Source organism: Oratosquilla oratoria, chromosome 14, assembly GCF_046742065.1.
Source record: "Oratosquilla oratoria isolate Oo_2021 chromosome 14, ASM4674206v1, whole genome shotgun sequence".
In the NCBI taxonomy this organism is placed as follows: domain Eukaryota; kingdom Metazoa; phylum Arthropoda; class Malacostraca; order Stomatopoda; family Squillidae; genus Oratosquilla; species Oratosquilla oratoria.
The window spans coordinates 62,120,298-62,134,675 of record NC_134790.1 but is presented as its reverse complement, the minus strand read 5'-3'; the positions used below and the strand labels follow the sequence as shown (position 1 = coordinate 62,134,675).

General features: G+C 38.9%; 1 protein-coding gene across 10 annotated transcripts in view; it reads left to right on the top strand.

The window, feature by feature from the left end:
* The window catches only part of LOC143032891 (receptor-type tyrosine-protein phosphatase kappa-like), a 984,894-nt gene that overhangs the window by 864,501 nt on the left and 106,015 nt on the right, over nucleotides 1-14,378 (top strand). For all 10 annotated transcript variants that reach the window (XM_076198111.1, XM_076198115.1, XM_076198119.1 and 7 more), the window contains one exon: nucleotides 11,511-11,665. In XM_076198111.1, the coding sequence (XP_076054226.1) occupies nucleotides 11,511-11,665 (155 nt within the window). The remainder of the gene's footprint in view (nucleotides 1-11,510; nucleotides 11,666-14,378) is intronic.

The window sequence follows — 14,378 nt, the reverse complement described above, 5'->3', positions numbered from 1 at the left end:
AATCCAGGTGCAGTCGTCTCCTCAACTGAGATATAGGTCCGGTTAGGCAGTTTTTTCCAATATAGACCTGTCTCATCTATATTAAAAATCTGCTTGGAAGTGTAGCCACCTTCCTCAATGATGGTCTTGAGGGTAGCCAGATACATTTTGGCTGCTTCCACATCGGCAGATGCAGCTTCCCCAGTCATTTTGAGATTGTGGAAGCCATATCGTTTCTTGAACCTGGAGAACCACCCAGAACTGGCATTGAAGGTCTTGGCTTTGTCTTTGTCTTCCTCATTCTCATCTTGCACATCCTGGTAGAGACTTAAAGCTTTAGCTTGTATGATGGACATGCTGATAGGGACGTTATGCTTGTTTTGGTTTTGGATCCATTGTGCCAATAACTTCTCCATCCTCTCCATATCCATGGATCTTGCTCAGGAACATTGTGAAAAGGAGGCTGATATACCAGCAACAGAACTGGCTCTGATCTTGTCAGCATTCACCCTGATGGTCCACAAAGTGCTCTCATTCAGTCCAGTAGCATGGACAATAACAGAAGTTCTTTCACCTCGATCATAATGATCCAACACTTCTAACTTCTTTTCTATGGTCACAAGTTTTCTTGACCTCTTTGCTGCACTCTCCTTTGGGGTACCAGGACTCTTGGGTGCCATAGTACACAAATTTATGGAACACAAAATTTTGATAAAATTATTTATGAGTTCCACATGCTGTGAGGGCTGGCTTCACACTGAGGACAAGAGGCAGAGAGCAGGAGCATGGTAGTCAGAGCGTCTCTCCTGCGCTCTGGTGGTGAGATATTCAACTACAGTAGGCGGGAAGTTCAACTTGTGTAATATTGGACATTTCGTGTTATCAGAATATATATTAATAAATTTTAAGTCATGTATTTACCTAGTTGTATTTTACGGGAAGGGGAGCTATGCTCATGGTGTCCTGTCTTCATATCTCATTTTATCTAAACTATTTTTAAATTCCTGTATTGTTTTTGCACACACTACTTTCTCATCTAACTTGTTCCAACTGTCTGTTACTCTGTGAGGAAAGCTGTTCTTTTTCAGATCTCTTCTATAGCTGTCTTTCTTGATTTTCTTTCCATGTCCTCTTGTAAGATCGAAATCGTGTTAACAGAACTTGTGTTAACGAGGAGTTGACTGTACTATGTTTGCTTCTTTCCAATCTTACGGTACCTTTCCCTCTTTTAAAGAGAAGTCTATTATCTTGTGTAGTTTATCTGTCAGTTCGTCTATACACTCTTTCAATATCCAATTTGCAATTTCATCTGGTCCGTGCGACTTTCTGACATCTAGGCTTTTTATTTTGGTCTCTTATTTCCCTCTGTGTTATTTTTATTTCTTTCATCATGGGTGAACTTTCTAGTTGTTTGTCCTCCTGGGGTTGTGAGCTCTCAATTGTAAAAACAGACCTGAAGTGTCTGGTCATAGTGTATTTACCTAGTTGTATTATACGGGAAGGGAGCTATGCTCGTGATGACCGATCTTTGTATCTTTCAGCATCAAGTTTTTTCTTAAAATCTTGAATAATGTTTGCACACAATGTTTCTGTATCTAAATTATTCCAGGTATCCATTACTCTGTGTGGGTAGCTATTTTTTTTTTTTTTTTCAGATCTCTCCCATAGTTATCCCTTTTGAGTTTATTTTTGTGTCCTCTTGTTTTTCCATTGTCCCATTTTGGTAAATCATTCCTGTCTAGGATTTCCATTCCTTTCATGATTCTATAGATAGTCAGCAGATCTCCTCTTTCTTTTCTTTGTTCCAGAGTTGGTAATTCCAATTTGGACAATCTTTATTCGAAAGTTAATTTGGAAAGAGTTGGTACCAACTTTGTCATTGCTCTTCGTATTCTTTCTGATTTCTTTATATTCTTTTTAGTACTGGGTGTCCATAGTGTTGCTGCATACTCCAGTTTTGGTCTTATTAGTGTAATTAATATCTTTTTCATCATTTCCTCATCCAAGTAGTCAAATCACACTTTCATTGACCTTAATAGGTTGAAGGTTTCTCCAACTATTTTATTGATATGCTTGTCCGGTGTCATGTCTTTGCTGATTATTACTCCAAGGTCTCTTTCTGAGTTCACTTTTTTTACTCTATCTTCATCAGTTTTATAATTTTTTGATATTCTGTTTTTACTTTTTCCAAACTTCATTATACTACATTTCTTGATATTGAAGTTCACTTCCCACTTTTGAGTCCATTTCCAGATTTTGTCCAGGTCTAACTGTAATGATTCGCAATCCTCCTATATTCTTAGTTTCTCTAGTTTTTTGCGTCATCTGTGAAGAAATTCATATAACACTACTCCTTCATTCATGTCATTTATATATATGGCAAACATGATTGGAGCCAGTACCAAACCTTGCGGGACACCACTTATCATTTCTTCCCAATTCGAGTATTTATCTCTAATTACTACCCTCATTTTTCTCCCAGTCAGGAAGTCTTCCATCCATTCCAATAATTTTCCTTTGATGCCACCTATTGATTCTATTTTTCTTATTAGTTTCTTGTGTGGTACCTTATCAAATGCTTTTTGTAGGTCTAGAAAGGCACAGTCTGCCCAACCATCCCTCTCTTGTATTATTTCTATTAGTCTCGAATAGAAGCAGATCAGGTTTGTTGTACATGATCTTCCTTGTCTAAATCCAAATTGATTTGGATTCAGTATAGTTTTTTCTTCCAGATGTTTAACCCATCTATTTTTGATAACCTTTTCACATATTTTTGCTACTGTGCTTGTTAGGGAGACCAGTCTGTAGTTAGTTGGATTTTCCTTGTTTCCTCCCTTGTATATTGGTACAATATTTGCATTTTTCCAGTCCTGTGATACCTTTCCTTCTTTGAGTGAGCATTGTATATTTTATCTGTTAACTCCTCTATGCATTCTTTCAGTATTCAATTTGCAATTCCATCTGGACCATGTGATTTCCTGACATCAAGGTTTTTTATTTGGTTGCTGATTTCCTTCTGTGTTACAGTTATTTCCTTCATTTGGGGGATTTCTCTATCTATTCCCTCACAGTTAGGTGAGTTCTCAATTGTGAATACCGATTTGAAATTATTGCTCATAATATCTGCCATTTCTAGTTCTGTATATTCATAATTTCCCTAGCACAGCTTTTCTATTTCTTGCTTATTCTTTAGTTTACCATTTATACTTGTAAAATAGTTTAGATTGTTCCTTGCATTTTTATATTATTTCTTTTCATAGTTTCTCTTTTCATCTCTGCATATTCTATGTAATCATTTCTTAGTTTGATGTATGTTTGCCATTTGCTTATTTTTTTGTCTTTTTTCAATTTTTTCCAATCTTTGTCTCTTTTATCCTTAGCTTCACTACATTTTTTGTTGTACCAGCTATTCATGTATACTCTTTCTTGCTTTTGTTGTATGTATTTGTTCACTCCCTCATTATAAATTTCTTTTAGTATATTCCATTTCTCTTCCATCCTTGTTTCTTCATTTAGGAATTTTTCCCAGTTTGCATTACGAAAGAATTTTTTAAGTTTCTCAAAATTCATTTTGTTATACATTAGTCTTCCTATTCTATGTTTCTCATTTCTTTTTAGGTCTATTTTCTCTTTTAGTTCAAATTCTATTAGTACATGGTCACTCTTTACTATCAGAGTTTTGTAATAAATTTTGTCCACAATTTTAGGTTCAGTCGTAAGTATCAAATCCAGTCTCGATGGTTCCTCATTGTTTCTGTATCTGGTATTTTCCTTTATCCACTGAGTTATTGTGTATTCAATGGTCATATCAAGTAGTATATTACCCCAGAGGTCCTCTCCACCCTTCACTGTCATTTCTTCCCAACATATCTCTTTTGAATTAAAATCACCCATAATTACTATATTTCCTCTTTCTATCAGTATATTAGTTCATATTTTGTATCTTCCAACAGTTTGGAATGATCGCTTTCTGTCCAGGACTGTGTTTTGGGGGCCCATACACTACTACAAATTTTCTACTTTTCATATAATTGCTTTCAACTTGTATCATAATTGATTCTACATTGTTTTTTCCTTCTGTTATCGTTGTCCCATTTAAGTCTTTACTAGTCAGACAGAATACTCCACCACCCTGTTTTTCCTTTCTATTCTTCATCCAACATTTATATAGACCTTGCCCCATAGTATATGGTGGTAGATTACTTTTTATTTTAGTTTCTACTATTCCCATTATGTTTGGTTTTTCTAATGCCAGATACCATTTTCTCAGCCTCAGGTCCACCACCCCCAAAAAAACATTCTTTTCAGTTTCAGTTCTTTTTTTCATTTTTTTTTTTCATTTGCTTTATTTCTAAGTTTCTTTTCTTTTTATTTTTCTTAATTGCTAATTTCTTTTCTATCCATACATTTTTGTGTTGTTCACTATTTACTATTTTTTTTTTCAAAATAGTAATTCCTCTGCAATCATTTGTGACCTAAGTTTTACTTTTAGTGGCCTATATTGTTTTTCTTTTGAGTAGCTACCTATTCTATATGTCTCTTCAATTTCTTTATACTTTGTCCTTCCTCTTGAATCTCTTTCAGAATTTCTTTAGTGATCTCTTTTTCCTCTCTTTCTCTCTGATATCTAGGAACATCATGCTTCTCTTTAATACCATAGATTACAATGCATCTTTTTTTATCCACTGTGTCCCTGACCAAATTACCTTTCTTTTTAATCACTTGGATTACCATTTCCTTAGCATTCTCCTTGACCTGCTGCTCTACTATTTCTTTGAAAGATAATCTTTTACTTTCCTGTTCTACTTCCCACTGTTTCTTTTTTCTTGGAAGTCATTTTCTTTAATCTTTTCTTCCACCTTCTCAGTCACTGCCTGCATTTGTTCCTTCATCTCTTTCTTTAATGCCTCATTCCTATTCCTATCTTCATTTTTCAATCTTTCATTTTCTCCCTTTATCCTATTTAGTTCCTTTTTCAAGTCATCTATCTCCCTGTTATTCTCTTCTTTGGCCCTCTTTAGCAGGGTTACCTCTTTGTACATCATTTTATACTCACTTTTGAGTTTGATTATTTCATCTAACAAGTCGTTGGTTTCCCTATTTCTCATTATATTTTTAAACCTGGGTTCTCTTTCCATATTCATCCTTCTATACATAATACCACTTTCTCTATCAAAACCAGAAAATACATTTTTTTCAAACTTTTAGTACATCTTCGGTGTTTCATTCAGGCATGTCCTTTTCGGGATCACCCCGAACGGCGACTTGACCGTATTTATGTCTAGACATCTTTTTGTTGGTTTCTTGTCTCTTTGATATTTGTTTTTTCCTTCCATTTTTTTTTTTTTTTAACTGACCACGAAAAAAATAGATACAAAGATGGTTACATTGTCGGTCACTCAAAGTATATTTCTCCCTTCGCGTTTTTGTAAACAACTAGGTAGTGTTCACTTGGTCTTTGGATCACGTGTTGGACTCGTGATCGACAGCTATTTCCCTCCTGGAAGAGAGCTCAGAGCTCGTAGGTCCGATCTATGGGTAATGCTATGACCTTGCACACACACACACCCCCAACTCCCCGCCCACGAGAGTTGGAGTAACACCCCTCAGCGCTGCGATACTGATATTATTTCAGCCCCGGGCGAGGGTCGAACCCGGACCTCCGTAGTGGCAGGCCAGAGCTCTAACCACAACGCCATGAGAGGTGTGGTTCTTGTCTTGTGTACGAGGGTTTTCTCTGTCTCTTGGGGATGTTATTGAAGTGTTGAGTTTGGTGGTCTTTCTTAGTTATCTGGGTGTTAATATGTTTCTGTGGTTTGGGTGGCAGGTTGTGGTGGATATTTGAGAAGTATGCTACTCAAAACTTAACACATGCTCTAACTATGAAACAGTTGGAGCAACCCAATGAAAAACACTATCACCAAAAATATATGCATATCATTAAAAACACTTCTCAAATACATGCTTCAAACCCACAACTTCAGAAAATAGGAAAGTAGCACATGCTCTAACTATGAAACAGTTGGAGCAACCCAATGAAAAATACTATCACCAAAAATATATGCATATCATTAAAAACACTTCTCTAATACATGTTTCAAACCCACAACTTCAGAAAATAGGAAAGTAACTAATGAGATATGCAAACTCAAACTAAACACAGATACTACACACACTTATCTCACTACTACTCACCATATCCAAGTTAATGAAAATGTTAATAGCAGGAAGAAACAACAATTCTACCCATCTTCCTTGGCCAACATCAATTCTAGGGTGGCCACTCCAGCACCTCTTCCACAAGCATCACACAAGTACTGGAGGAATTCAATAAGAAAATACCATCAGAAAGAATGGTGATAGTAACAATAGACATGAATCAGGCATCTGATAAACTTCCTAGATACATACATACATACATACATATACCAAGCAAGGCTTTTTCCCCCTTCCAAGGGAGGTAGCCAAAAAAGGAAAGGCATAAAAACACTCCCACCCATTTCATCCCCAAATACACTCCACACCCCTCCCACCCTCCCTCTCATCTGAGCACCTCCTGGATGACAGGTCATCCCTGCACCCTGCCCACCGCCCTGGGTCAGAAGCAGTGTCGCAAGACACAGCACATCCACAGCAAGGCCGCTTCATTTAATCGGCGACCCCCCCCTCTCCGTCCCCCCTTGCATATAAGGAGAGGACGGGGAGAAATCCCTTCGGGCTGCGTCAAAATTTACTCACACATACTACCCCACCCCCCACCCCCCCTGCCCATTCCTCCTCATGCAATCATAACATCATCCATATACAACCATTCTCCACTCACCTCTGTCTTCCGTCCTCTCCCTTCCTTCCTCAACAGGCATTCCCCTCTTCCCCAAAGCCCCCTTCACCCCATCCATCCACCTCATCCTAGGACGCCCCTTCATGTTCACTCCCTCCATATCTGCCTTCCATACCTCTTTTATTAGTCTTTCTTCACTCATTCTTTCCATGTGTCCAAACCATCCTAATATTCTTTCATCAACCCTATCTCCCAAATCCTTTTTCACCCCTGTTCTCCTCCTCACCTCCTCATTTCTCACTCTATCCAGCCTAGTAACCCCCACCATACTTCTCAGACACCTCATCTCAAACACATTCAAACTCCTTCTCTCTTCTTCTCTTATGTTCCATGTTTCTGCCCCATACAGTGCTGTTGGCACAATCACTCCTTCATACAGTCTCCTCTTCGCATCCATTCCCAAATGTCTATTCCTCATTACACTCTTTAATCCACCAAGGCATTTACTCACTTCTCTCAATCTACATTCTACCTCCACCTTCACTCCACCTTTTCCTGCTACACTTGCACCCAAGTATCTAAAACTATCCACTTCCTCCAGTCGCTCTCCCTTAATGTTCACTTCCAGTCTACTGCCACTTTGACCCCTTGTACATCTCATCACCTTACTTTTACTTCTATCACATACTCTCCCAAACTCTGCCACCAGCTTCCTCAATCCCTCCTCTGACCCTGCCACAAGCGCAGTGTCGTCCGCAAACAACAGCTGGCTCACCTCCCACTTTTCTCCATTTTCTTTAACCATCTCCAATCCCTGACCCACTACCCTAGCATTCACCTCTCGCACCACCCCATCCATGTATAAGTTGAACAGCCAGGGCGACATAACGCATCCTTGACGAAGTCCCACCTTTACTTCAAACCACTCACTCTCTCCATTTCTAATCCTGACACAAGCTCTACTACTCTCATAAAAACTCTTGACAGCTCCCAAAAGCTTTCCTCCTATCCCATAAATCTGCATAACCTCCCACAGTGCCTTTCTGTCTACCCTATCATAAGCCTTTTCCAGATCCATAAAAGCCCAAAAAACATCCTTCCCCTTTCCTATAGCTTTCTCACATATCTGTCTTACCACAAAGATCTGATCTACACAACCTCTACCCATCCTAAATCCACACTGTTCCTCACCAATTACTCCTTCTGTTCCTCTCCTAATCCTCTCAATTAAGATCCTCCCATAAGCCTTCCCTACTACACTTAACAGGCTAATCCCTCTGAAACTACTACATTCACACTTGTCCCCTTTTCCCTTGTAAAGAGGAACTATACAGGCACTTCTCCAGTCCTCCGGTACTCTACCCTCTCTCCAGCAAACATTGAATAACCTCACCAACCAGTCCACCATCACTGAACCTCCCTTTTTCAGACATTCTGCATGGCATCAATCCAGACCAGGTGCCTTACCTGCTTTCATCATCTTTACAACTGCCTTCACCTCATCCTTCCTTATTTCTCCTCCATTCTCCTCACTCATCACTCTCATTTTCTTCGCATTTCCCACTGCAGCTATCTTTCCTTCCCTATCCTCCTTCACATTTAGCAACTCCCTAAAATATTCTGCCCATCTTCCCCTTACTGCCATCTCTTCCATTATCATCTCTCCATCTGTACCTTTTACCTTTTCTTCCCTACTTGATTTGCCTCCTCTTCCTCTCTTAATTTCTTTCCAAAACATCTTTTTATTACTTTCAAAATTTTGTCATACTCCTACCCCATTTCACATCTGCTCTCCTCTTTGCCTCCTTTACCTTTTGCTTTACTTCTCTTTTCTTTTCTTTGTACCTCTCATATAACTCCCTCGTCCTCTTTTGTAACCAATCTGTGAATGCTTGCTTCTTCTCTTCTACAACCTTCTTTGTTTCCTCATCCCACCATTCACTACCCTTTCTTCTAGATACATACTTTAAAAAAAGATCATAGAAAGAGACATTCACAATAATGACATGAAATGGCTAACAGTGCAGAGTAACCCAGAACCACCAAATTTCTTGGATTAAAAGACTGTATAATGGAGTTCCTCAAGGAGCAATATTCTCACCTGTATTATTCAGACTTTCCAGAGGTAATCTCCAAGCATCAGATCCAGAACACCAAAGTGTTCAATTATTCTGATATGACCTAACAAAACTACTACAAAATAATTGCTAAGAATACCCAAGTCTACTTAGACTAGAAAAATAGCTTAGAAATTATAGAATCAAGGCCTCCTCTGAAAAATTGTTAGTAACGTTACTCATCCTAGACAATCATGAATGAAAGAAACATCCAATAATGAAATAAATATATTAATTTGTTGCCCCAGGTCTCCTTTGGAGGAGACCACGGCTTTCCAATAGCTTGCAGTGGCCACCAGGCAGGCCTATAGATCACTCAGGGAAGAAATATTGTATTGTTTTCTGGTAATTGTTAGTGTGGAGGAGTATAGGATGAGATGTTCATTGTATTGTTTTCTAGTAATTGTTAGTGTGGAGGAGTATAGGATGAGATGCTTAGTCTTCTATGTGATGGTTGCATCTAGGGCAGTTTGATTCTGTGGACAGGCCTATTCTGTATGGTACTTTCTTAGAGCTAGGTAGTGTCCCGGACACAAGTGTGTTAGTGTGATTCTTAATTCTCTTGAGATGGATTTTTTTTTTTTCTGTGGGGCTGATGTCTTGGTATATTTGGTGAAGAATAGAGTTTGGTGGCCTGTCTTGAAGAGCTTGTTAAGTGATTTGGGTAGGAATTGTTTTTTAGTATGGATTTATTGTGTGGTATAGGCATTAGGTTGCATGTGAATAATATTTTTTTCTTTTCCTTTTTTCTTTTTACATTCAGTTGGAGTAGCTTAAGAGTGATATAGCCCCAGTCACACAGTAAACAAGTTCAAATCTAAATGTGAAAACTGGAAATCAAAGATATAGATTAAGTTGGAACTGTAGATGAATTTGAGGCTAGGTATGGTATAAGAAATTAGAGAATAGGAAACAGGACCAACAAATATTGCTCCTTTCCTCTATACTACAATGAGGTAAATACAGCAGCCAAACACCACATCACTGGAACTGTGATGTACATAGTTACATTCAAGGATTTTTGTCATTTTTTTCATGCACTAGGGGATGGCTACTGACATTAAGCTTCCATCCATCCATATACCAAGGGCTTTTTCCCCCTTACCAGAGAGGTAGCCAAAGTCAAAGGCATATACCCCAGTCCCAGCCATTTCATCCCCATCCAATTCACTCCCATCTACCACCCTTTCCTCCCTCTCATCTTAGCTCCTCATGGATGAGGGGTCATCACTGTATTCTGCTCACTGCCCTGGGTCAGAAACAATGCTAGACATAACAGATCCATAGCAAGGCCTCTTAACTTAATCAGTGACCACCCTCACCCTCTTTGTCCCCGCATGCAGAAAAATAGAAGACGAGGAGAAATCCCTTCATGCTGTGTCAAAATATTCCTAACCCTGCCATCCCCAACCCACCTCCTTCCTTGCATCACAGTATCATCTATATGCAGCCATTCTCCACTCACTCCTACCTCCTATCTTTTCCCTTCTTTATTCAACAGACATCCCCCTCTTGCTCAATGCCCCTTTCATCCCATCCACCCATCTCATCCTTGGTCACTCCCTCATGTTCACTCCTTCCACCTCTGCCTTCCATACCTCTTTTACTAATCTTTCTTCACTCATTCTTTCCATGTGTCCTAACCATCCCAATACTCTTTCATTAACCCTACCTCCCATCTCCTTTTCCAACCCCACTTTCCCCCTCACCTCCTCATTTCTCACTCTATCTAACCTTGTAACCCCCTACCATACTTCTCAGACATTTCATTTCAAACACATTTAAACTTTTCCTCTCTGCCTCACTTAAATTCCATGTATCTGCCCCCTGTGGGTACAATCACCCTTTAATATGATCTCTTTGCATCCATTCCCAAGTCCCTATGACCTTGCTGATGGCCCTGACATTAAGCTTAAGAATTATATAATATATAAAAAAAAAAAAAAAAAAAAAAAGTAGGGGGGGTGCTGCAGTTCCACAGTGCCTATATATGTGGCACCACCATTTATCTCTATGTATCATGTTAGCAGAGCCCTTTTCATTGTCTACCAAACACTTAATTTTTCTCTAATTTTTTATGTTTTATAGTAGAAAGTTACCATAAACCTGGGTGGAAATTTATCATATATTTTGATAATGAGTAGATAGGATATAGTTTTTAACAGCATAAAGTAGTATCTTGGCATATGAACTTAATTCATTCCTGGAGGCCATTCAAATTATTGTAACATATACAATACACCAGAATTCTTGTTTTTTACTTTTCTGTTCTAAGAAAATTCTTCTTCTTCTATGATACTATCTTTTTATCAAAGCATCTTTGGGATTGAATTCCAAGAATTTTTTTAATTCTGGAGTAAATTTTTTTTCCAAAAAATAATTCAAATTCAAATTTGGAATGGGGCATTTGAGTTCTGAGTTACTGCTATAATGTTCTATCATAAACTTTTATTAAAGTATTTCACTAGTATCAATTTAATTTTATTTTCAAACAAAAAGCCTATGGGGCATTTGAGTTCTGAGGTACTGCTATAATGTTCTATCTCAAACTCAAAAAACTTTGCTTCAGTAGTATTAATTTCATTTCATTTTCAAACAAAAAGCTTAAGAGGATAAATCTGCTTTCCTTTCAGCCAGAGGAACGGATGATTACCCAATTTCACTACACAGAGTGGCCATCACACACACAACCCTTTATCAATGCATTATTAGAGTTTCGGCGCAGAATTAGAATTGCAATCAAGAACAATGCCAATGCCAGTGATGGTCCCACTATTGTGCACTGCAGGTTAGTTCTTTCTTACTTAGTCATAAATGAATTGTATATTTTGAAATGATGTGGATACATGCATTGCTTAATAACTAAATCTAGTTGCTGCCAAATACTGAGTTTAAATAAAGTAATATTCCTAGATGAGTTGCATAATGAATAGCAGAAATGTAGAACATTGCAGCAATGTAGTATGATAAATATGTTTTTATTTTGCTTATAAATATCCACACATGTGTAACCTGTCACACTTGGAATCAGTTACCGGGTAATCAATTGTTGCCTCGAGTTTCACAAGTGAAAAACCCACAGCCCACAGTGGCTGGCAACAGTCTTTGGAACCTCCCTCATCTCTCTCAGGGAAGAAACTTTGGACTGTGGTTTGTGTTGTATCAGTATGAGGCTATTTCTCTGTCACTGGCTGAAAGTTGTAGGAAGAGGAATTCAGTCACCAGTTTTCAACTCTTCATGTGTGAAAAAGTGTAAGAAATACAACTCAAGTTGATACAGATCTTGGGCCTAGTTCAGAGACTGAGTGTCAGCCCCTCAGGACTGTACCTCCTGATGAAGGTAAGGGGATTGATGGGTTTTGAAGATGAGTAGCTCCGCTGTCCATTTTGCAGGACCACCACTCACAGGTATCTGTCACTGATCCCACACAATTGGAATAATGATGGAAAGACAACATGCACACTACCCTTTGATAAAGTTTAGAATAAGGAACCTGGGTTCCCCAAAGATGCTTTAACAAAAGTGTATATATGGAGTGGTGAGAGGAGCAAATATGAGTTATGAGTGAGACTGGAGAAAAATGGGCAAGAAGGGATGCTATACAGCCTAATATATATAGATGACACTTTTCTGCTACAGAGACAGAATTTTGTAAGGTTTGTTGGAGGAAAAAACTGAAATGTATCAATGATGAAGGAAATGATAATGTCCAAGTGTGGAAGGGACTAGGTGTGTATTTACCTAGTTTACCCAGTTGTATTTACCTAGTTGTATTTTACAGAAGGTAAAGGAGGCAAAGAGGAGAGCAGATGTGAAATGGGGTAAGAGTATGACAGAAAATTTTGAAAGTAATAAAAAGATGTTTTGGAAAGATATTAAGACAGGAAGAGGAGGTGAATCAAGTAGAGAAGAAAAGGTAAAAGGTGCAGATGGAGAGATGATAATGGAAGAGAAGGCAGTAAGGGGAAGATGGGCAGAGTAGTTTAGGGAGCTGCTAAATGTGGAGTATACAGAAGGAAAGATAGTTACTGTGGGAAGTGCTAAGAAAATGACCGTGATGAGTGAGGAAAATGGAGGATAAGGAAGGATGAAGTGAAGGCAGTTGTTATGATGATGAGAGCAGGTAAGACACCTGGTCTGGATTGAAGCCATGCAGAATGTCTAAAAAAAGGAGGTACAATGATGGTGGACTGGCTGGCGAGGTTATTTAATGTTTGTTTAAAAGAGGGTAGAGTGCTGGAAGACTGGAGGAGTGCCTCTATAGTTCCACTTTATAAGGGAAGAGGGGATAAATGTGAATGTAGTAGTTTCAAAGGGATCAGTTTGTTAAGTGTAGTTGGGAAGGCTTATGGGAGGGTTTTGAGTTTTGATTGAGAGGATTAGGAGGGGGAGTAATTGGTGAGGAACTGTGTGAATTTAGGACAGGTAGGGGTTCCGTAGATCAGATTTTGTGGTAAGGCAGATATGTGAGAAAGCTATAGGAAAAGGTAAGGATGATTTTTGGGCTTTTATGGATCTGGAAAAGGTTTATGACATGGTAGACAGGAAGGCACTGTGGGAGGTATTGCAGATATATGGGATAGGAGGAAAAAGCTGTTAAGAGCAGTAAAGAGTTTTTGCTAGAGTAGTAGAGCTTGTGTCAGGATTAGAAATGGAGAGAGTGAGTGGTTCGAGGTAAAGGCGGGACTTTGTCAGGGATGTGTTATATCACCCTGGTTGTTCAATTTATACATGGGGTGGTGCAAGAGGTAAATGCAAGGGTAGTGGGTCAGGGATTGGAGATGGTTAAAGAAAATGGAGAAAAGTGCGAGATAAGCCAGCTGTTGTTTGCTGATGACACTGCGCTTGTAGCAGGATTAGAGGAGGGATTGAGGAAGTTAGTAACAAAGTTTGGGAAGGTATGCCATAGAAGGAAGTTAAAGATAAATGTAGGTAAAAGTAAGGTGATGAGATATACAAGGGGAGAAAGTGGCAGCAGACTGGAAGTGAGTATTAAGGGAGACTGGAAAAGTGGATAGTTTTAGATACTTGGGTGCGAATGTGGCAGGAAAGCGAGGAGTGGGGGTAGAGGTAGAATGTAGATTGAGAGAAGTGAGTAAATGCTTTGGGGGATTAAAAAGTGTAATGAGAAATAGACATATGGGAATGGATGCTAAGAGGAGATTGTATGAAGGAGTGGTTGTGCCAACAGCAATGTACGGGGCAGAAACATGGAACATAAGGGAGGAAGAGAGAAGGAATTTGAATGTATTTAAGATGAGGTGCCTGATGAGTATAGTAGGGGTTACTAGGCTAGATAGCGTGAGAAATGAAGAGGTGAGGAGGAGAACAGGGGTGGAAAGGGAGTTGGGAGATAGGGTTGATGAAAGAGTATTGGGATGGTTTGGACACATGGAAAGAATGAGTGAAGAAAGACAAGTAAAAGAGGTGTGGAAGGCAGAGGTGGAAGGAGTGAACATGAGGGATCGATGTAGGATGAGATGGATGAATGGGGTAAAAG